The 24,407-nt window shown below is 41.2% G+C and overlaps 1 protein-coding gene across 1 annotated transcript in view; it reads left to right on the forward strand.

The window, feature by feature from the left end:
• Positions 1 to 24,407, forward strand: part of LOC117555881 (dedicator of cytokinesis protein 2-like) — a 104,262-nt gene that overhangs the window by 1,742 nt on the left and 78,113 nt on the right. Inside the window, exons 2-21 of the mRNA XM_034230906.1 lie at positions 169 to 252; positions 373 to 413; positions 618 to 673; positions 765 to 861; positions 944 to 1,092; positions 1,353 to 1,488; positions 2,054 to 2,211; positions 4,097 to 4,178; positions 4,444 to 4,579; positions 5,125 to 5,200; positions 5,357 to 5,433; positions 9,738 to 9,988; positions 10,512 to 10,610; positions 10,836 to 10,908; positions 12,052 to 12,155; positions 13,623 to 13,821; positions 16,079 to 16,176; positions 16,271 to 16,360; positions 16,602 to 16,702; positions 20,820 to 20,954. Of these exons, the coding sequence (XP_034086797.1) occupies positions 169 to 252; positions 373 to 413; positions 618 to 673; positions 765 to 861; positions 944 to 1,092; positions 1,353 to 1,488; positions 2,054 to 2,211; positions 4,097 to 4,178; positions 4,444 to 4,579; positions 5,125 to 5,200; positions 5,357 to 5,433; positions 9,738 to 9,988; positions 10,512 to 10,610; positions 10,836 to 10,908; positions 12,052 to 12,155; positions 13,623 to 13,821; positions 16,079 to 16,176; positions 16,271 to 16,360; positions 16,602 to 16,702; positions 20,820 to 20,954 (2,242 nt within the window). The remainder of the gene's footprint in view (positions 1 to 168; positions 253 to 372; positions 414 to 617; positions 674 to 764; positions 862 to 943; positions 1,093 to 1,352; positions 1,489 to 2,053; positions 2,212 to 4,096; positions 4,179 to 4,443; positions 4,580 to 5,124; positions 5,201 to 5,356; positions 5,434 to 9,737; positions 9,989 to 10,511; positions 10,611 to 10,835; positions 10,909 to 12,051; positions 12,156 to 13,622; positions 13,822 to 16,078; positions 16,177 to 16,270; positions 16,361 to 16,601; positions 16,703 to 20,819; positions 20,955 to 24,407) is intronic.

The following is a 24,407-nucleotide window of genomic DNA, read 5'->3' on the forward strand; positions in this document are numbered from 1 at the left end:
CACCAATCGGGCTAGCTTACTTTAGCTAACATTCATAACATGATAGCAACATATTAGCCCTGCCCAGCTAGTATACATTTGTTTATGAAGTTTGTTTTGAATAATAGTGCTATTAAACAATGAACTATCATATATGCCCCTTATCAGACTGTAACCATTTCTTTTTAGTTAAGTGGAATTTTTTCGGGAAAGGAGAAAAGCAGCTTTCCCTTGAGGTAGGAGATGCGGTCCAAATCCAGGAGGTCTGTGATGGTAAGAATACATACATATATGAAATATTGTGCGGTATGCAATGCATCATAGCATAGAAAATCATATTATGCAACAAAGATTACAGTATGGCAGAAAACTGATATTGAGTTTTTCTTTCAGGATGGTACAGAGGCCACCTGGTCAGGAACAAAGTCGTGTGGGTAAGAGCTCACACACATTAACCTGTATTCACACCAGACTGTGCATCACATTGTTTTGATCAGAAAGGTGATAATAACACATTATGCATTTCCTTCAATTAGCTTTATTCAACTGAGAGATATTTGTTCTAGTTTTGTGAAAAGGAAAGGTGAGAGCTGCTCTCATTTCTGTACATATCTCGCTTATTACTTGTTCCTTTGCAGGGAGTGTTCCCTGCCAGTTTTGTCCATCTTAGGGAGGTTGTCGTTGAAAAACGAGGGTGAGTGAACTTAAGAAGTCTTCATCTGATTCCGAAAATTATGTTCTTTGAATATTTTGTCATATTTTGTGTGCTGTATGTCTGCCTACAGAGGAGAGGAGGTTGTGCTGTCTGCAGAGATGCCCTTGGTGAAAGAGGTGACCACCACTTTGAGGGAGTGGGGAAGCATATGGAAGCAGCTCTTTGTGGTAAAAAAACAACATAGAAAAACACTTCTTGTATGTGAACGTGTGTATATCTGGGAGTAACAACATATATCTACCTATCCAGGCCAACAAGCGGACGCGTGTGAAGCAGGTCCAGAGGCTGATGTGTGAGCTTATGGAGTGGCGTTCCCAGCTCCTGTCTGGCACTCTGCCTAGTGACGAATTCAAGGAGCTCAAGCAAAAAGTCACCTCGAAGATTGACTATGGCAACAAGTATGTCTGGTCCAAAACAAAATTGCTTGTTTAGATTGGTCAATGTTTGAGCCAATTTTTGTAAACCATTCTGTTGTCCTCCCTTACCTTTCCACATTTTTTGTAACAGAACTTTTCAGACTCTTCTCCCCTTATCGTTATTTCCTCCTTATCCCTCCTTCCTCCAATCCCTCACTTGTTGCCTTTTTTCAGTCCTTTGTACACTTTCCATCCATCTCCCCAATCCTAACCTGAGCGGTATCTCCTTCTTCCCACTACAGGATCCTGGAGCTGGACCAGGTGGTGAGAGACGAGGATGGGAACATCTTGGACCCCGAACGGGCAAACGTCATCAGTCTTTTTCGGGCCCACGAGGAGGCTACAGCCAAGATCAATGAGCGCATCAAAGAGGAGCAGGTAAGGACGAAAGATGAGAAGGCAGGGCAGTGGGGAGCAGATAAAACAGAACCCCATGATGAAATCACAAAAAGTTTCAAGGGACTTCTTTGATATATTGCTATCGTTTCACTGCACTATACTTCCCAGAGGTATCCATGGGATTTTCACTGGGAAACTGTTCATGGGAAAAAGCTGTCATCAACTAGATAAAGGTGGAATCACAGTTTTGTCATTTAATTTGTTTTTATGATAAGAAAGTAGTTAAATTAAACTTCATCTGCATGAAAATGGCAGATAATATATTTCACTTAGCAATCATGTCTGCGAGCCAAGCTTTTTCGATTTCAAATTGTCTTGACTTCACTGCAGCTCTGTAAAGCCTGTGCTACATTTGAACATTGATTCATTAGTAAAAGGAGAATGTATTCCATAATGACATTCTTTCTCATGATTTGATTCTCCTTTACAAACCCATAATCTTCATGCTGCATGAATGTCGCAGAATTAAGTAGTTTGCAGTAAAGGCTTTCGACAGGCATTTTGTCCCAAGTGAACCTCCTTTAACTAATGTCCTCCCCTGCAGTCCAACATCCAGACGGACCACAGCGGGATCTCCGCACGGATCCAGTCGTCCCCCACCCACAGCCTCTACGTGTTTGTCAGGAACTTTGTCTGTCGCATTGGAGAGGACTCGGAGCTCTTCATGTCCCTATACGACCCCGTCAAACAAGCCATTATCAGGTGTCACTTTTCCTTCTTTCTTGGCTTTAGTCCCTTCCCTCCTACAGTGAGCTTTAAAAAGTGTTCTTTTACATGCTGCTGTTTTTCTTTTCGCTGTTATTCTCTTTAATGTATTTTTTTAAACGCATATTTGAAGCCCCAGATTCATATGCAAATTTGAATGTCTGGGTTAAGCCTTCAAATTAAAAATGATGTTAATGTTAAAGTCTGGCAGATTTAATTCATCCCACTGCCATGCAGTTGATTCGATTTTGTCGTGTAGCTTTGTGTCACTTTGAGATAGAAAACAAGGTGCATGACTATGAATAGCTATTGTTGTTTTTTTAAACAAGATGTCTTCGTATGGCACATATTGACAGGATTTAACTTCGGAGTCTGAATTTCATGTCAATCATAAAATAATGCAGTTCAATTAATAACATTTAAAATATGGAGAATTAAGGTGAAGTAGATTTAGCCAACACTATAATCCTCTCATACCCATTCACTGACTGGATTTATTTTTACCATACATTCTTTCATTACATTACATGTCACGTGTTAGACGCTTTTATCCAAAGCGACATACATTCAATGGGCAATCCCCACAGCAGCAATTTGGGGTGAAGTGTCTTTCCCAGGGTCACAACGACATGCTGACAGCAGTGGGACTCGAACTTGCTATCCCCTGATTCAAAGCACAGCGCACTGAGCCACAGCCTCCCGCAGCTGTATATATATATATCTCTCTTTCTCTGCTTTTGTCCTTCTCTGCTCCATTTTTGAACCCCACTTAATTACAACAAAGGGATGCAAAAAGAAGAATACAAAAAACACAAATTATAGGGCAGCCGACACTGACTGGCAGTACTGTGTGGTGGCTGACAGGGTTGATGCTAAGCCCTGTCACTCACTGTCATACTGGGTATATCTAGGTCTCAGCCACTGCAGCTGCAAGTATTAAGATAGAGCATGATCGATCATGTTTTTCTCAACATATATCTTTCACTGTTAAATCTTTGCTTACTTTATTCTGGTTTCTTTTTTTCTGTCTGTGTTCTTGTTATACTTGTGTGAATACTGCTTTATGTTTTGCTTTTTATTTTTGTTCTACCAACTCCCTCAACTTTTTTTATTTGTCTGTCTCTCTCCGGCAGAAATGGTAAATATTGGATTTTATGATAGGAGACTTTTTCTCAGCTTTGATCCACCCTGCTGAACCCATGTGTCTGTCTTGATGTCTATTTTTCTTTACTGTCAGTGGCTGGTGCTCGCATGTCAGGAAAATGCTTCTGGGAATAGATGGGATGTATTTTTAGAACAGGTTTTAATTATTATTCAGCTGCACTGGGTAATATGAATGGATCCACATGCCTGTCAGGGAACATTTTAGCTTTAGCATTTCAGAATTAATATAGTTTTCCATTAGTAAACATACTATGCATATGGTAAAGCCCATGTGACAATGTACACCAGCCTGATTCGTTGGTTTGAGTAGTGGTGTTAGTAAGTGCAATGCATTCATAGATGAGTAATGACGTCTTATATGCTAATCATTTGTTGTATTAGTAATACTTCTTAGCACAGATTATTTTAAGAATCTCTAGGGCTAGTCAAGATCATCAATAAGACACTTATAATTAAAATATGTAATAATTTATAACTGTTGACATAGTACTTCAGGAAGCATTGTGTGTTTGCCAGTATAGACATGGAACATTATGAATGCATTATATTTTGCAGTGAAAGCCTGCATAACGCACTATAGATGTAGTTTTCTTAGAAATTCTTGTTGATTATATTTATTAAAATGGTAATTGTTGATACTATGTCTCGCTGTATGTTAAACTAATGTGAGTTATAGCTTTGCAGAACACTAACAACAGTTCTTGTCATGTTTTTGCAGTGAGAACTACTTAGTTCGCTGGGGCAGCAAAGGATTCCCGAAGGAGATTGACATGCTGAACAACCTGAAGGTTGTCTTTACAGTAAGTGACCACAGGAGGGCACTGTCTCACTGTTCTTTACATCAAAATACACTGTACTTAATAAGAATGAATGGGGTTATTCCTTCTAAGAAGATTGCATTGTTTTTCATTTCCTTCCTCCCCCTCTTTCCCACCTACCCTTTTCCCCCAAACTCTTCTCTCCTCTATCTATTCATCCTTGTATCGGTTATTATCACATTCATCGTGCACTTCTTACTTTGCTTTTTGTTCTCTCTGCTCTCCTGTCTCTGTTTCTCTCCACCAGGACTTGGGTAACAAGGACCTGTGCAGAGAGAAGATTTATCTGATCTGTCAGATAGTGAGAGTGGGCAGGATGGACCTAAAAGAGACTTTGAACAAGAAGTGCACCCAAGGCCTGAGGCGGCCCTTTGGGGTGGCAGGTACTATAAGATCAGCCAGTGCTGTTTAGTTTTGGTCAAAGTTGTTGCTAAATGTTTTATAATGAGTGCAATCAACCATTAAGATATAAACTCAAAACTCTGGGATGTCTTGCCGTCATTTGACGGCCTTATTCAGCTCGGAACGCCCTGAACTCGAGCCGAGGGTGTCCAAAAAAAGACGCCCTCTCAGCCCTGGTCTGGCGGAAACACTGGCTACTGCATTGGCCTCAAATAAGCCAACCCCTTTTTTAAAAGCTACATAGAGAAATAAGACGTTTTTTGCTTGTATCCTTAAACATGGAAGCTCACTAATACAACCACAGTACTTTTTAGCACTAACACAACTAAAATGCTAATGGTCATGGCCAGCCCCTCAGGCTATTATTGGTCCCACTAGCTCCAGTCTGGTCTGTTTTGACTAGTGTGTGATAACAATTTATATGCAAGATGTTCACATGTCTAACATTGTTGACACCATCAGGAACTACTCTTTATAATTGTTTTGTTTGTCATCACTGTCACACTTGTTTTTTTGTTCTTGGCAGTGATGGACATCAGTGATATCATCAAAGGGAAGATTGAATGCGATGAAGAGAAGCAGTTCTTTATCCCATTCTTCCCGTATGTTGTATTTCCCTCTTTTACTATCAAACACTCCATGTAATTCAAAGCAATATTGCATTTTTCATGTGAAGGTTTCAGCATTTGTGAGACTTTTATATTAAACAATTTCTATGGGTTTTAAAGTGTGTTTTTGTGTGTTTTGTTTGGCTCCAGGGTAGTTGCTGAGAATGACTTTCTACACTCCTTGCTGAACAAAGTGACAGCGTCACGAGGAGACAGTGGCGGGCAAGGTACACTTCTGCATTTACCAGCTTCTCTCTCTGTATCCATGTGTGAAAGCCAGGTGATTTTTCTGGCAAAGTAAGTGGCCCTGTATGCTCTAAAGGTTCCCACTGGACTGTGTACGCTGCAGCCAATTGTGGTGAGACAAAATGGCCATGTCTCATCACATCCTCGCCTCTTCTCTCTGCTCTGTGGGTGAGAACGGAGGACATTATCCTGATGGATAGCATGAGCCCTCGAGCTGATGTTTTCATATTACTTACCCTTTATTTCTCCCTCACAAACTTCAGTCTCGCTGCCCACTGCCCAATGTATATGGCAGACTGTGACAGCCCCTATGGGTGGTACCTCATAGACGTAGCCTGCGTGTCGGACTGCAGTGTCATATCACTCAGCTTTATCTTTCCTCACGCTCCTGAAAGCCCTGGGTGTAACCTAGATAGGAAAGGACGAGCAGATATGGAAGGTTCACCTGAGGCCGGCCGATGTCTGTTCTTTACATTACTCACTCCTAATCTCTCCTTCCTCTTACTCATGTTTCTGCCACAGCACACACTGACACACATATCAAGAGTAATCCCTGTAGGTATGTGGTTAGCCTTGAAAATGTGGGTTTGTGACACAGTCTATGTACTATAGTGAAATTACAGGGCTCGACATTATAAATGGCCCGCTGGCCCGGAAGCACTATTTAGACACCCCGGGCCAGCATAACGTACTTTCCACTTGCCCGCTCGGGCCACTAAAAATATTGCTTAAAAAAACAAAACGGTCCTGTGGTATAGGTATTTTGACTAGCAATTTTGTTAAATTTAGTTTATTAACGCTACAACATAGCGTTTTGTGAGGCGGTTGTTGTTGTTGGGTGAAAACAACAGCTGTTTGCTGCACAGTGCGAGCAGGCTCCCGTGAGTGGGAGCGCGCTCGTTCACTACAAACTTTCGCGCCACCTAACCATTCGCAAAAATGTCTTTAATACCAGCGGTAACTGGCCAAGCGCCGGGCCAAAAACAATCTTCAAATAAAAGAAAGTCACCGGAGGAGTTAAAGGAGTGACAGGGAGTATGAGAAGAAGAAGGAGAAAAAGTTTCAGCCACACTGGCTTGATCAATGGAGTTGGCTTCTATATTCAATTATTATATTATACTAAATTCTATATTGTGGACACGTCCTAGAACCCTTTTATAATTTTAGAATCATAAATCTATCGATTAGATTTATGATTAGAAAATTATAAAAGTAGGGTAGACATGTGGATATTATCCGGCTGAACAAAACGTGCATTCATCAAACAGGTTCGTTTTCCACAGACCTTATTTCCAGCTATTTTCCAAAACCCTGTGGAGAAATCCCATTGCTTTTTTGTCGAGGGAACCAGCAGCTTACTTCCTGGTTTTAGGATGCGTTACTGGCTGCACCTCTCAATATGATGCCAATATAAACAAGGTCTTCTGTCGGCTCTGTACATCAATGCCGACCTCTGCTGACAAGTAAGTGAAGAGTAGACAATATAAAAGGTATTGGCTGTAGGGAAATGTCCCAGCAGTTTAGGATAATCAAGGTTCTAATCTAATCTATTACATAGCCATTACATTTATAACTCCTAATGACAGGAAGGCAGAAAGCGCATTATACTAATAATAATATTCATAATAGCAGAATTGTTTTACCAATGACCACAATATCATTATTTTAATAAACCAAATATGAACAATTGAGGAAAATGAGGAAGAACTGATGATTCAAATGTTGTAGTACAAGTAGTAATGTAGTTAGTGCATAAATTACTATTGCAACAAATGTGTTCATTTTCTTCATTATTAGTTTTTTTTTTGGACGAATGCTCCGGGCCAGTGGTTACAATGGTGGGGCCAGTGATAATACAATTCCACCGACCCGGAGGGCCCAAGCCCCCAGGAAGTGCGCCGGAGTCTGATGAGAATATTCGTAGTGGCCAAACGGCAGTACTACACTTCCGTTTGGTTGCTGGACCCGGAAACACTTTTTCCCATTGACTTACATGGGGAAAGAGTGGTCTGTAACTCGTTGGATAATTTTTGTTAAACTAAATAAACAACCCAGTATGAACACTTGTATAGCCCTTATTAAAAACATTCGTTCCTCAAGTTGTAAAAATGTGCTAATAACGTTATTCTGAGAGTTATTTCCCTCGGCATTATGAACGCGCATCTAACCCACGGGACCGCGCCGCCCGGCACGTTCATGTTAGGTGTTCAGTACTACATGAGTTTCTCTTTACCCATGGATGCACAATAACAACGGACCATATCGCCTTACTGCCATCCCACGGAGCTGTAATAATGGATATATTGCACATGTTTGCTGTAATTCATCATTTGTAAAATATTATACTACATGGGCTGTATGATGTAAATCTTGTACCGTAAATGTTGTATTAAATAAAGTTAATATTACCGACGTAGATTAACGTTCCTGTAGCTTGTTATTGCACTTGCAATTGTTTTAGTTACTTGTGGGCTACATAACATGAATAATCACAGTTACTATCCTTTTACTCCATCACATTTAAAAAAGAAATAGGCTATTGTTATTTTAACTCCACCACAGTAATCCATCACCAGCTTTACTTTTTAGATAACGTTTTAACTCACAATTGATCATAACAGGCTTCAACATATACATTTTTATATATTACCAAGTGGTTTCATGTACAACCCACACAAGTATCATGCTAAATGAAGCTCTGTTGCTTGGATATCACTAGATCCTGATGTCAGCGTAATATAAAAGTACATAACGATTGATGTGTAATTTAGCATAATTTACTAGCTAGCTGCTTACTGCCGCCTCGTTAATATAAATCCAGTACCATGCTGTCATGAACGCGCGGTGCTGTTACGTGTACGCAAATTCACGTGCTTAATGTGGACGAGCCTTTTGGACGGCGTGGTTAAAGTTGCGCATGCTCGATGAGTGCACATACGGGTACTTCTCAGGCATGCCGGGTAATCTGTGACGTTTCGCTCTCTCAAAAGTTGGGCCATTTTGTCATCATGCGCCATTGAGCAACTCTCATAGGAATGAATGAGGCCCCGCCTCCCACGCTGTATCCAGTTCTTATTATACATCCATGGGAGGGCCCTTAATGTCTACCCCTGAAATGGCTCGTCCTTTTCCATGCTTTTTCCCATAATTTCTCTGAAAGCTTTGAGAGCCCATATTCTTTAGGACAACATTCCCCCCCCCCCTTCTTTTCCACCCCTTTGACAAACAGGAGACAGAGGTTTTATAGTGTTATTGATTAGTCTAGTCTGTAACAACAGAAGACATTTTCACATCCCCACATCACCTTGAGACACTTTAACATTATGCTCCTCATATATAAACACTTATATTTTACAAAGTGGATCTCACTTTATGTTCATCTGTCAAACTTAAGTGTTTTAGGGATGCTGAAAACCTCTTAAAATGTTTTTATGATTAAGATTTAATAGTAGAGGGCCTTGAAATTCCTTTTTCATTTATTGGGCTTTAATTAGATTTTGCTTACCTGCAGAGCGAAATAAAAACTCTGGATCCCTTATTTTTAGAATCAACTGAAGTGGCAGCAATTTCTTCTTAAATGTTCTGATATTCGGTTCCACAAAGTTCTGTATAAGTAGCATTGAATTACAAACTTATAGCCCAGTGTTTTCCTATAAGCTGTTTTGGGTACTCAACTTTGTTCCCTATTAAAGTATTACAGGATAATATGTTTATATTCCTTGCTTGTGGCACTGAACAGTAATGAACACAACATCTTCAGTAGTTACCAAGGAGTCGATAAGCGATACATCAGTACGGGGATGGATATCGGATACTGTCCAGTTGATATATCGTTTTTTTGATAATGATGGACATGTAACCTTAAATTCTGGCACATGTTTTTTATTGTATTCATGTTTCTGTGGTCTTGTTTTTTTTATCCTATGTTTCTTGTGAAGCACTTTGTGAATTGTATTTCTGAAAGGTGCTATACTAAATAAACGTATTATTATTATCTTAAAATTCCACAAGGAAATGTTGCTTTTTTACAAATGTATTGCTTAGTTATTATTATTACACTTTAGATTTGTGTCATCTTTCTTAAGAGACACAATCATCTTCTGATGATCTAAAGGGGCTTATCATTAATATGTATTTTTAAGGAAAGTTAACACTGCTTAAGAAAAGGGAATAAAAGAATCGCGAGTCCCATTGCAAACATCCAGTTTTTTACTTATGAACCTGAGGAATGTACATGGGTAGAATATTAATCCAAAGCCTCTTTCTCTCCCCCGTCTCCCTCCAGGTCTGTGGGTGACTTTGAAGACTCTGGTCGGAGACATAGTTCAGATCCGGAAGGAATACCCTCACCTGGTGGACCGCAGCACCGTGGTGGCCCGCAAGCTGGGCTTCCCGGAGATCATTATGCCGGGAGACGTGCGCAACGACATCTACCTCACCTTACAGGGCGGCGACTTCGACAAATACAACAAGACGACACAGAAAAACGTGGAGGTCATCATGTGGGTCTGCGATGAGGAGGGCAAGGTCATACAGGTGAGCAACACGAAGAGATGAGGCTGCGGATACATGCGCATATTTAAAGAGAAAAGGGATTTGTGTAAACACAGATTGATTTGTGTGTCTGGGATTTGAGGTGGAGTCTGCAGGTAAGAGTGTGTGTGTGTGTGTGTGTGTGTGTGTGTGTGTGTGTGTGTGTGTGTGTGTGTGTGTGTGTGTGTGTGTGTGTGTGGTGTGTGTGTGTGTGTGTGTGTGTGTGTGTGTGTGTGTGTGTGTGTGTGTGTGTGTGTGTGTGTGTGTGTGTGTGTGTGTGTACCATATGTGTAGTGTTTAAGAGATTGAGTTGGTTTAGGCCACTGAGCAAACACGGCACTGATCAGGGGCTTATTCACCCCCTCATAGTCAGGGACACATAAACGTGGCTTTATCCCAGAATGAAAATCTATTTTTAGGCACACATGGATGAACATCACACACGCACATATGCACAAAGTCACAAACATCAAATCCTTCATCTCAATATGACACATACTTTTTTCTTTCTCTCCCTCTTTCCTAGAACTCCATCTGTTTGGGCGCAGGGGATAAGGCGGTCAGTGAGTACAGATCCGTCATCTACTACCAAGTCAAACAGCCCCGCTGGATGGAGACAATTAAGGTGTGTGTGTTTGTGTGTGTGTGAGGGAGTTGCAGAGCTAACAATTAAAATAAAGTTTGAGGTAGAATTTTACTTTTTTCTATAGAAACTTATTTTAGTTTTCTTGAAGGTGTCTGATGTTTATGTAGCTTTTGCATTCTCCATTTCAAACATAAATACCAAGAAAATAAACCTGTAAAGTTTGAATATATGTTACTTTATTTCCTATAATAATGTGTCCTCCAGGTGGCTGTTCCCCTGGAAGAAATGCACAGGATTCATTTACGCTTCATGTTCAGACACCGCTCTTCCCAGGAGTGTGAGTATCGGCCTCTCCGCCTCTCCTCTGCTCCCCTGAGCATTATGGGGCACTACAAACACCGAATGATTGGGAGCAATTTGGAAAATGGCCCAAGCCATCATTACGCACACTTGATTATACAAATCGCTGCTTTTTATTCCTGCAATGCCTGAATCCTCCCTCCACCTCCTCCCCTTCTTATGTGTTTCTACCCTCTTTAAATGTATAAACCAGAGTTCCCGTTAGAATATTTTTTCGCCGGTCAACATGTCCGTTAAAGTTTAAATCTTCCGGACAAAATGAGAAAAGTGCCGGTCAAAGGTCTTCTTTGTTATTTATTGAGCTTTAAAACAAATTGAAATGATTCGATATTAAACAAACTAATTATAGTAGATTAACTACATTATTCAAAAGTGAACAGTAATTTACAATAACACGGGAATAATAAACGGAGCGCTCTCTCCCTCTCCTGACAGCCCGTCAGTATCATGCAGCTCGCGGATCAGTAATGAGTGACCCGACAGTAAAACTAAACATATAACTAGTTTAGGTAGTTTGAGAGGTAATTAAAATAGCTACGTGTGATATTCTAACCTGAAGTGTGTGTTTTGTCCGCTCACCGCTGCATGTGATCATGCAGAGCTGCGTGTCGACTCGTCAGCAGCAGCTGATCTCTCTCTCTCCCGTCAGATTAGACTTCACTCGCGTTTATGTCCATATCGATCAGATCCAGCTAGTTCTAGCTAATGATAGGACTACCTGCTTATTAAAAGACACCTAAACAATAAGCGTCGCTATGCAACCGGGTGAGGCCGCAAAATATAGCGTAGCATTATGCATTTGTTTACATGCCCACCGGAACCCCGAGGCATTACCAACAGATCAACGCACAATCAACCCATACAGGACATCTCTTTCTCCACATTAAGTGTTAGACATTATAATTGACTATTCTTGTCTGTCACATACTCTTTTGTCTGTCATATAAATGGTGCAAGTTGCGCAACTGATGTGGTATTGCGCTAAGCGGAAATTATTTTGAACGGACACTTTGACCGGAGAGATTTAGATTTGCCGGTCTTCAGCATATTTTACCGGTCGTAGTCCGGTAATTACCGGCTAACGGGAACTCTGGTATAAACCCGTCTCCTTTGTCTCCAGCGAAGGACAAGAGCGAGAAGAACTTTGCCATGGCCTTTGTGCGTCTGATGAAGGACGACGGGACAGTTCTGCAAGATGGACTGCATGACCTTGTAGTCTTCAAGGTCAGAATCAAAAACAGAACCAATGCAGAAAGAAAGCAGACGATCAGGTTAATTGAAAAACAAATCATCATGAGGCAAATTTCAGCTCACTGATTTATCTAAAGTGGATGTGCAAGTTATAATTGAGAACCATATCCCATCGTCCTTGACCCTCCACACTCTTACAGACGCCAAAGCTCCTCTGAGAGTAAAACATGACAGGGTGAGCATTTAATGATGAGAAATTATCACAGTTTATTTGGATTACAGCCATTATTACTATACATCTGGAATAAATGTGTAGGTACAAGTTTAAGTGGCAACATACAAACTGGTAAACAACACAACCAGCGCAATAACTATTTAATGACCAGATATCATTAATAGTTATATATTCTATAACAGTTAATCAGTTGCAAGTATCATTAAAGAAGACCTAAACATTTAGTGAGTATGGACCGGAGATTATAGCCACCCAGGTTGAATAAAGCCAAATAGATTTGCTGCCAAATGAGCCAAAGCTAAGATTGAATCCCACTATTGATTAAATGCCAAACGCAATGAAGATTAATTACTCGTGATTTACTCTAAAGACCAAATGGATGGTCCCTATGTGCCCTCTTTCTCGATTATCTCTCGTTATCCCTGCATTCCTCTCGATCTCTGTGCCACTCACTCATTATTACTTACTCTTTTGGCATTTAAGAGGGTAGAGTTGAGGTTTGAGCCCCAAACGAATCTGACCTGACCTACAGTACAGTAAATCATATATAAAAAGTATAGTAGGTAAAGTATAATCACATTAACAAAACGTATACAAAATAGTAATATGAATTAATTTGATGTTGCTTATTCTCATAGTTTCCGTCTTCTCTATGTGTTCGGTCCATCTCTTCAGCACTTTCAGCAAGACAAATGCTGTACCAACAGCTGGGGTGGTTTCTGTTTGGGTCTAACCTGTCGTGGCCCCAGTGTTTCTAAAGTTATGAGTTTACAAACCGAAATGGAGTCAGGTAGAAGTAGATAATGCATTGTGGTCACAGAGAACAACTGCTGTGGAACTGGCGACTCCAGGTACTGTTTGTCATTTGTTCCTTCAGGGCTGGCCTTATAAATCATTGCCAGTGTATCCAACCCCAGTGTCTCGTACTCCTGTGTTTGCATCAAGGCAGTCTGACTTAACACAGGAAGTATAATTCCCGTCCCAATGCTGCTGCATAGCCATCAACCATCTGTGCCATCATTAGCAAGTTTTAGCATTACTGGTGTGTCAACATAATTTTTTTTTTCCATCACAATTTGTTGACCATACTAAAAGTATGGTCCCTCTCAACCTTATTGAAGAGTATGTATCTAATAAATACATTAATTGTGTTTATTTAATTATCTTTTTGAAGGTTGAGAGAGACTGAAACTTTAGTATGATTACTACATTGATATGCTGAACATTATTGGGTTAAAAATGACTCACTTACATTGTATTCTCAGGGTGACAGCAAGCGCATGGAAGACGTGAACTGCTACCTCTCACTGCCTTCGACCCGCAACAACCACAGCGACAACCACAAGGGGTCAGTGCTGAGTCGCAGCTCCAGCAACGTGTCCGGGAGTGGAGGCCTGTCCGTCAGCTCCAGAGACATCTTCTGCACCTCCACCCTGGTCTGCTCCACCAAGCTCACCCAGAATGGTAGGTGTATGTGTGTTTCTGTGCAGGTGTGGGATGTTCGAATAGCTCCTTTTTGACATTGTGTTATAAATTAATCAACTCTGGAGACTTGGAAGGGCAAAACATTTATTTCAGAAACATGCATGCACGTACGCACACACGCTCACAAAAGTTGAAGAAAGATCACGACAGAAATTATGAGGAGGAACGTATTTGAAATTAAACCTGACATGTTAAAAAAAACATTAATTAACATCTTTCAACAGAGTAATAAGCGCATGCCAAGACAATGAATCATCTGTTGGCTGATAAATTGGTAGAGGACACATCTGCTGCTTAGGGGGTTTCTTTATTTCTGAAAACATGACTGGTCTGAATACCATATTCTCTTGGGCTTACTGTTTGGGAAAGACATATTTCTCTTCAGAACAACAACATAATTAGTAGTGAAATGCAGATAAACGGCAACCCTGGGGCCAAGTTTTATTTTTAGATTCAAAGCTGTCATGGTGACAATAGCTGAAAGGTCCAGTGAGATATGAAGATGTCCAGTCAATTAATAAAGAATCAACTGTATATTAATCTGGTTGTGTGTGTGTAACATGTTACGGCCATGGGCTAGTAAGCACAGGCTAGTGGGAACTATGTGTATACATGGGTTTGATTAGTGAGGAGTGTGTCATTTTGTCCTACACACTCTGGCAGGCAGCCACACAAGCAGACTCACACACTGAAGTGCACAACAACAAATACACGCACAATGCACGTACTTTCCAGACAGTATGGAGCATCAGGCACAGGTGCAGGGAAACAGCTGTTACTGAGGAAGCCAGTCCATCACTATAATGAACATTATCCTGCAATATTAATCACCTGTACCACACACACACTCAAACTGACACACACACAAAGACACTCTCAGGCATGCATGCACACACACAGTGTGGTAAGGGGCCACCAAGCAGATGTGCGGCATGGCTTGGTGAGTCAGGAATTATTGGACAGGAAAAGCAATGAGCTTCAAGCAGGCAGCCCTGCAGGGACGGGGAAATCTGCCCCATGTCAAACTGTAGCAGAATTAATGACAGAAACTGTGGATTTAAATGTTCAGCTTAAAGTCTGAGCAGAGGAACAGGGAGTGTCCACATGACACATAATCACTAGATGAATGGCTGTACTTATACATAAGAGATGGATTTACAAAATAATATCTATTTATTGAATATATTATTTAGTTTAAGATTCAGCAACATTCACATTTTTGTTCTTTCAATCTTTATTATTCTTTCTTACCTCTTGGTCTGCTCCTACTTGTGCCTACTTTCCGCTACAGAAACCTTTCAAATATCAGTGTTCCGCTCCTTAAGGAGATGTGTGCGATGTCTTTCCATGTTCCTTCCTCTTTTTAGTTTTATGTTCTTTCTTTCTTTGTTTTGGAGATAATCTTCCAATCCTCTTAAAACCTGCTCAACTTGAAAATGTAACTCCATTGACATATGTTTAGCTTCAAACTTTATTTCTAACTTTAAACAATGCTACGAGACTATGAGACATAAAACCATGAGTTGGCTTTTCATATATTTTAAAGTTTTTACTTTATCACAATTTCCTTTTATGCCCTTTTCTGACATTTTCTGAGTTTAAAATGGCTGTGAGTTGTGGTGCGTAGATTGTGTCGCATCACATAACCTGCGATGTCCCCAACTTGATCTATTATTTTACCATTTTTTTCGTACTTATAGTTTTCAGAACTTTCACTTCTCAAGCATGATCTTATATTATTTAGGTTATGCACTAACCAGGACACAGAAGCTCACACACGCTGATTGGATTTTCATAGTAAGAGCCCCAAGTGGGTAATAAGTATTTATCCAAACCACAAACTATTAATTTCACAAAGATATGAAATGGAGAAAAGCAGCAGATTGCTGAATATCATATTGTTGCCAACCTTTTCTCTCGAGTAGACCATAAATTATGTATTTTGTACAACTCTTATTTCATTACAGCGTAACTGCTTATCAACACCAACTTCTTATCTTACTAATTATGTTAAAAGTGCAGTTTATATGTATTCTGAAGAACAAAGGGGAGACACACTGTCACATGTTCAAGGGAACACAGTGAAAATACTCAATTGAGAAAATGACAGTCTTTAACGATGCATTTGGAACACATTTCCATTTTAACAGCTTTAATCAGCATCTAGTTTTGAGCTAGACAGCTGTGTTTAAGACAGCTGAACAGTAAATGTACTCTGTGGGTCTCTTCTCTCCAGTGGGCCTGCTGGGGCTGCTCAAGTGGAGGAGTCGACCCGAATTCCTCAAAGAGAACCTTGAGAAACTCAAAATGATTGATGGAGAGGAGGTGGTCAAGGTCAGTGCTGTGAATACAAGTGTGTCTTTGCATTAAGTGTGCAGACTGATATGTGTGTGATCTCACTCTCTTCCTCTGGATGTATGGGTTTTAGTTTCTTCAGGACACTCTGGATGCCTTGTTCAGCATCATGATGGAGCACTCTCAGACTGACGACTATGACATACTCGTTTTTGACGCCTTGGTGAGTTTGTGGTGTTTGTTTACACAGATAATGTTGTGTATATCTCCGTGTGTGTGTGGCCTGTCACCAGATACAGCTGAATTTGTGACAGGCTGTCTGTGTGTGACATCTTGGCGTACCTAGCCACCTTTTTCTAAATAAACATGTCTATCAGATGATTGTACATAACTTCCTATCTGCCTTGTAAATGTATACTCCCATTTAACCATGTAGCTCTCTCTGTCTCTCTTGTGTCTGCCAGATATACATCATAGCTCTGATTGCTGATAGGAAGTTCCAGCACTTCAACACAGTGTTGGAGGCCTACATCAAGCAGCATTTCAGTGCTACACTCGCATACAAGTAGGTCACTTCCTGGATCACAGACCACTTCCTTTCATCTCATTCGGTTTCAGTGTTCATGCGTTTCCTGAATGACAGAAGCCACTGTTCTCACAATTTGTTCGTGTTACATCAGATTGTAATGTTTATATTCTGATCAAAATGTCTACACCTTTTCTCAGTAGGATCATTTATAGAAAAAAAAAAATAGAAAGCAAAGACATCTCTCTACTCATCTGCCACAGGAGACTTTATTATCAATTAAACTCAATGAGCTCATCTGGCTATTTAAGGATTAAGTCATTTTACTGTGGCCTCCATAAACTGCCAGCTGAATACTTAATTTGAAACATTTATTCTCCTTTGGTGGGAAAATGCAAGCGCTGCAGTGTATCAGCAATGTTACCTGTTTGCGTTTCAAATGAAGGATTATCTGATCTTTCCCCACTCCTTGGCATTTACGAAATCTTTAAAATCCCATTAAATAGTCAACAAAATGCTTTGTCATCAAGCCAAAAAACAGATTGTCTTGTGTTTCTTATCCCTTGCCACACGAGGACGAAAACGATACGGACCGCAATCGTTATCTAAAAAGGTCTTCCGTCCACACGCAACAGGCACCAGAAACGTGTCCGTTCCATAGACTGTATATATAGGTCCGTTCACACGAGACCGCTCGAAAGCGCTGGAGACGCTGTAGTACATATGCCAGGCCTGTAAGTGGCGCTGTAGTCCTGCACAAAAGCAGCGAAGAAGACTCCACGCGCATGGTTGCCATGGTTGCCCTTCTGTTTATTCTCCGCTGTGGACGCTCTGGCTCTTTTTCTCCCTCCCCGAGGCAAGCGTTTGCTCCTGCTGTAATTCTCTCCGGTTTGCCACCAGCAGATGACAAACACCCACCCCTCCGCCTCTTCCAACGGACGTGGGGACCGTGCAGCAGAGTTTCAGTTAGATTTTGTTTTCGCCGGTCAACATGTCCGTTATAGTTTGAAAAGTGCCGGTCAAAGGTCTTCTTTGTTATTTATTGAGCTCCCCCTCTTCTGAGAGCCCAGCAGCTGATCTCTGAGCAAGAGAGGCGGGGCTATTGCTTCATCGTTATCAGGACATGATCGTATAGGCGTAAACACGGAGCCGTTTGACCCCCAGAGCGTTTCGTTTGCAGATCTACCCACCTAGGGACCCGTTATCGTTATCTTTTTCTGCGTTTCCATGTCGGCCTTGTGTGGCCGAACCGTCTATCTGATAGCAGATACGACCGTTTTCGTCCTCGTGTGGCAAGCCCCTTAGAAAGTTGGACAGAACAGTTTAAAGTACACTACCAGAAACACATACAGTACAATCATGTGGGTTGTCTGAATCACATTCACAAAACTGTCAGTTGGGCCAATACCATTCTTCATATACAAGTTTTATACCTTTTTTGGTCAAATAAATGTCACCTGAAGATCCAATGTTAAAAGGAAAATCGGCCCTCTTTAGCGTGGATCTCCACTCATTGTTAATGATAAATGTAAAGTGAAGCAATACATTTTTTAAGTGGATGCTACAGTATATTGATATATTTGTCTGCCTCCCAAAGGGTCCCCAGCAGCCTTATCCTCTTGCCAGGCAGCTTCTGTCTCTCTCCACTGCATTTCTTTCAAACGCTCAAATAAATACAGCTGGTATCCGAGTCAGCCTAAACACTGTAAACACGATTCTTCTATAACATTTCCTGTGCCCCTGTAATCTGGGATTCTATATTTAGCTGTGCGACACGTAGATAGTTCCGTTTTAAAGCAGTTTGTTGAGCACGCCTCCTGGCTACCCAGATAAGGAGTCTGTGACCTCACCACTACAGTAGATGCCACTAAATCCAAAACACATCATTGTATCCACCTGCCACTGTAGGTCGGTGTGTGAGGGCCTTTTGCAGCACTTGACTGAACAGGATTACAGTTTTAACCCTGCCTCTGTGGAGTGGCAGCTGAAGCACTCAGGCATGCACCCAAACACATCTGCCTGCTCCTTACTCTCTGTTAATTTACTTAACTTGATTCAGTGAGTGAGACACAATATTCTTTTGCATTGCCAAAGCTTCGGTTAGGGAATTAAAAGCATTTTTTCAATCTTCCTGCCCTCTCTGCTGTCTCTCCATCACTCCATCCCTACCCTGCCATTGTGTTGGTGTTCACCCTCTTTAAAAGGGTCACTACAGCTTAACGCCTGCCAGCCCAGAGGCTGTTATGTAAAGACCTCAAACCCCCTCTCAATACCTTTTAAACTGCCTATCGCTTGCTTAAAAAAATTATAGATCCTCCTGTGATCGCATTCAAGCCATGCACTAAAACAAAACCAGGGAAGACTGAATATAATATTATAATATTGTAGATCATATATAAAAAGGCCAACCTGACAGCAGTGAGGACAGATTAAAGTTCACTTTTCTAATGGGACTTTTATTGTTTAAGACAGGGGTGGGGAACCTTTTTCCTCTCAAGGGCCATTTCAATGTTTTCAACATCCTCCGAGGGCCGTACAAATTATTGACCTCTGCTTAAAAATACTAAAATCACAGCCCACTCATTTCACCTTTCTTTCATGCTGTGCAAAGAAAAAGCAACCTCTTAATCCAGATATCTTACCATGACTCGCGCATGCATGCACGTGCACAGTTGTGGCATGACCACCAAAACAGAAAGATATGGACACAAGATGTGTGCAAATGTATTTAGTTTCCTATCCATATAAGTGGGGGGGACCTAACCTCCTCTAGGGGGGTCCGGGGGCATGCTCCCCCGGGAAGATTTTTTTTAAAATGTTGAAGTTAAAAGCATCAATCTGGTGCACTTTGAGAGCAACATTAGATCTATGGATACATCTCTCAACATCCAGATGAAACATAACTGTAAGCAGATTTTCTTTTTCTTTATGGATATTTTACAAATCACTCTCCTTTTAAACTGTATTCTTGTTTATTAATAACAACTTTTTTTTACTGTCATATAGTATTTTATACCTGTTTAATTTATTCTCTTATTTTTTTATAACTATAATGATCATATAAAGATGTGCCTTTACCTCACTGGTTGTAGAAAAAGCTTCTTATATTCGTTAGCATAGCTAGCTAACCAGATGCTAATAACAACAAAGTTATTGACTGTATGATCAGTATGACAGATCGCCACTGGGCTTACAACTAAGACACAGCCACGCAAAAACTGCAGCATGTGTACGGCTCCTTATGGGTACTGCAATTTTTGGAAGTGCCGGAGCGGAACTGCGTTCTGGTGCTCCCCGAACTACACCCCTGTCAGACAACACATATACCAGGTGAACATGGTGATGACACGTTAGGCTTGTGTTGTGTTCAAGGACCCTGACCTTGGCCAGGAAAAACAGGCACTCACTTGTTTAATTATTTTGCGGTCTAGATTTCTTTAATTTTTTGCGTGTGTGACACCAAATGGTCTCGCGGGCCGTATACGGCCCGGGTACCGGAGGTTCCCCACCCCTGGTTTAAGAGGATTGGGTAGATTTATAAAAGTAAGTGAGTGATTCCCTGTTGCTTTTCATGAAATAGAGCCATCACAAAGCCAAAACTCTCGGCCCATTTTAGGCCTACAGTACTGTCTTATTTTTACTGAATGTCATGTCATTGAGATTAGGCCGTGGGAGATTTGGAAGAGAAATAGTTCATAAACTTAGACTGAACTCTGTGCCACCCACACCTCTCCAACTGCTTTGACACATAAGAATATTCAGGTGTGTCTAAAGACGGCTGTGGGGAGTGCATGTGTTGGAGAATGATATTCCACCGTGCGTCTGACGGTGTCTGTGAGCTGTGTGAAAGGTACATCTGTTGAGGTGTGAAATACTATTTTGACATTTTTCCGGCTCAACCTCCCTGCCAGTCTTCCTCTCTCTCTGTCTTTCACTCTCACTCTGCTGAACTCCGTCTTTCTGCTCTATGGAAGTGAAAAATGGAGTTGGTGATTAATTTCCCAACCTGTGGATCGTCAGAAAAGGAGTGACAATTCCGACTGGATGATTTAAATGTTCTCCTTTTCTCCCTTCCCCTTATGTCTGGATTCTGTTTCCCATTCTACCTTTCTAACCCCCCCAATTCTATTGCTACAGTAATATAATTTTCTCCCAGGAAGCTGATGTCGGTGTTGAAGAGGTATCTGGACGTGTCCAGCCGAGGCGAACAGTGTGAGCCCATCCTCAGAACCCTCAAAGCCCTCGAGTACATCTTCAAGTTCATCGTCCGATCACGCATGCTCTACTCCCAGTAAGTGTCTGTGTACCTTTTTGTTGACTGGCCATTATGTTAATTAATACCTGTTCAATTTCTTTTAGGAACCACAATAATGCAAATAGACATTCTTGACCGCACGCAGAGCCCAGTGACTCAGCAGGAGTAATCGGTTTTGACAGTTCTGTGCGAGCAGGCTGCTGATTAGAGCACTATTGTTGCTAATGAGCATTGATGATGAAGTTCAGGGGCCGAATTATAGCTAATGTCAGGGCAGGGCTGCTGAATGGGCAGCCAACGAAACACCAGGCAGACAAAGATCCTGCAAAGAGAGACTTATGACACCCACTGTGCTGAGCCAAGAGCTGCACCGTAAGATCATTGTAAACACCATTTATAACTGCAGCGCAATAACTGATGCTGACAGATCCGAAACATGAAGCACAACAAGGGGTGTGACTTGCCTATGGGTGACGTCTGTGTGTGTGTGTGTGTGTGTGTGTGTGTGTGTGTGTGTGTGTGTGTGTGTGTGTGTGTGTGTGTGTGTGTGTGTGTGTGTGTGTGTGTGTGTGTGTGTGTGTGTGTGTGTGTGTGTGTGTGTGTGTGTGTGTGTGTGTGTGTGTGTGTGTGTGTGTTTGATAAATAAGACGCAGCCGTGTGCGTAACTGAGTGCTTGTTCATGAAAAGAATGAAAGATGTATGTTTGAATTGTTTTGGTGTATGCCTTTGTTAGTAATTAAGTTTTAGTGGTTTTTTGTCTGTGGGTTTATGTGTTTGGTATTCAAAATAAAATGGTCAACGAAGGTCTTTTTAATCTTCTCGGGGGCCTCGACGGCTGTGTTGAAATTGGTGTGTTTTTCTATCAGTGTGCTGGATTTGTTTTTGTTTATTCAGTGTGTGCGGATTTGTGTGAAGTGAGTGAGTGTGTGTTTATGTGCATGTACAACCGTCCACTAACCTGTGTGTGTGTGTGTGTGTGTGTGTGTGTGTGTGTGTGTGTGTGTGTGTGTGTGTTTGCGTTAGGGCTGCGCGATTTGGGGAAATAATCTAATTGCGATTTTTCTGACAGATATTGCGATTCGATTTGCGATATTTGTTTTTAAGCGACCCAACGGAAGAATGCGGCCATATCTCCGGCTAGGAAGGTCGTATCAACGTGCTCCCGTCTCTAGCACCCCCGCAGCCCGAGCTACGAGTGAAAGAACTTAACTTACATGAAACTTCCGTTGGGTTGCTTTAAAGTCAAGCTTCAGTTTAAGATTCAGCCTGTAATAGATGTAAAACATGTGATGGAGCATTACTAACCTGACTCAGATGGTTTGTTTCACCAAACCATCTAGGAAAGCTCCATTGCAAGCCATTTGGAAAAGTATTTCAAAAATACTTGGCAGGTGATTGGATCAATACTCTATCACCTACTATCATGGGCCACTGGCTGGTACATGTGGAGCACAGCACTTCTGATTGGTGTGGATGACTGACACACAAGAAGGAAAAAGTTTTTTAAAAATCGCAGGCTTTGCGATTTGATAATCGCATCATTTAAAATCGCGATTTCGATTTAAAATCGATTAATCGTTCAGCCCTAGTTTGCGTGCTCCACTGCTCCTGGATTGACTGAGCTTCCGTCCCCAGCCTCCCCTGGGTATCTCTGAACCGATAAAACTCACTCCCTTCTCTCTTTTCGCCCTCCACCTACCTGCAGCCGATAACAGTTCTTCTTGCTCTGCATATAAAGTTTTCACACTGAGGTTTTTCCTCCTCTTAAGGCCTTGTCATGCCAACGGAGAATTGGGTATTCAAGGGAGCCACTGGTTATTTAGGTGCATCTGTAAGGTCCCATCATCATCAAGACTACCACTCATAAATAGTTAAATAGGCGACACTGAAGATTTATTAGCTTGTCAAACCGACTTTGTGTTCATAAAAACTCTATTAGAAACGTGTGATGTTTGCTTCAAAAATATGTAAGGCACGCTGTACTAGATTTTGCTCTTTCCTTCACCTTCTGTCTGTCCTTCAGGCCCTGCAGCTTTCATATTACTTCCACTAGTCTAGTTCATCAGGTGTGTGTTTTTCCTTTTTCCTTCCCCGGAGCACTTGCTCTATATTTCTCCTCCTGTCTTACCCTTTCCTCGTCCCCCTTCTTTCCATCCCTTTTTCTCATCTTTAGGTTTACCTTCTATCTTTACTTCATTCTTCTTTTTTAAACATTCTCTCTCTCTCCAAAGCAAAAGCACACAGCATTAACATTTTCACAGACAAAATAAGTATGTTTTCTAATATCAATATATGTTCTTATTAATGCAGTTAGGATTCTGTTAGGACATCTGTTCTGTTTTCAATGAGAAGCCTTTTTCAGACTTTTCTTCAGGGTCTTTCACTCCATTTCTGTTGATACCCTGCCCTTCATGACTTTCCGTATATCTTCAGTATTTGTTTGCTGAGCAGTCTAATGTATATGTGTTATCGCTCTGCTGTGCGTGTGTTTGATGTGTGTGTTTGTGTGTTTGTGAGCACAGCTAAGCTGTAATAACAGCCTATGGTTATTTTGGCTGTTATTTCCATATATATATTTACAGGGTGTAACATGCTTGTGAAGTGTACTTTTATACAGCTCTGAAGACCATTCCACATTTTTCTTAAATCTCAATCTCTACATGTATGGCAGCCATTCCATTATTTTATCTGTTGAATTCCAACATGGATAAATGTTGCCAGTACTCAAACACATATCTATAAAGAGTACAACTAGAGAAACTGATCATTTTGCAGTGGTCTCTTCATTTTTCTCAGAGCTGTATACAGTAGATGTGGTGTGAGTGCTCAACCTGGTGTTATGACACCATCTCTGACCCTGATGCATCTAGACATCATCTCTTTACACACACTCACACACATGTTCATGCACAGACAGGGCCTGTGGATTAAGCAGGACACTGGGTCTGTCATCATAACTGTACTCTGCAAAGCGCCCAGTGATAATACCGCCGTGTGTTACCGCATAATCCCTCCCTGCACATGCTACATTTGCTGTGTGCCACATGCTAATCCTTCCCTCCAGAACCCAAAACTTCTATTATAATTAATAACTGCAAAGCTCCACTGAATCACACAGAGATAGTGAGATGGGGGGAGGAAAGATGGATGAGAGAGACGTTTCCTTGGGGTGGAGGAAGTTAAACTGGAGCGATAGTAGAGGAATATGTGGGTGTTTGTTTGATGTGAAAAAGCAGCAACAAAGATCACCCAAAGTCAGAGGAGGGTTGTTATAATCACTGCAGTTGGTACTTATCAATGTTTACTTTAACCTTGTCCACATAATACTTTATTAGTTTGCAGCAGCACTTTGGAATAGAATGTATTGAATTACAAGTCTGCACTGAGTTGGAGAATAATTACATAGCCAGAATGACTTCTTTGTCTTACAACTTTATATGTTAAATACAATATTGACCTTAAGCTTTAAATGTATAGCACCTTCACTTT

The sequence above is a fragment of the Gymnodraco acuticeps genome, unplaced genomic scaffold (assembly GCF_902827175.1).
Source record: "Gymnodraco acuticeps unplaced genomic scaffold, fGymAcu1.1, whole genome shotgun sequence".
Lineage (NCBI taxonomy): Eukaryota > Metazoa > Chordata > Actinopteri > Perciformes > Bathydraconidae > Gymnodraco > Gymnodraco acuticeps.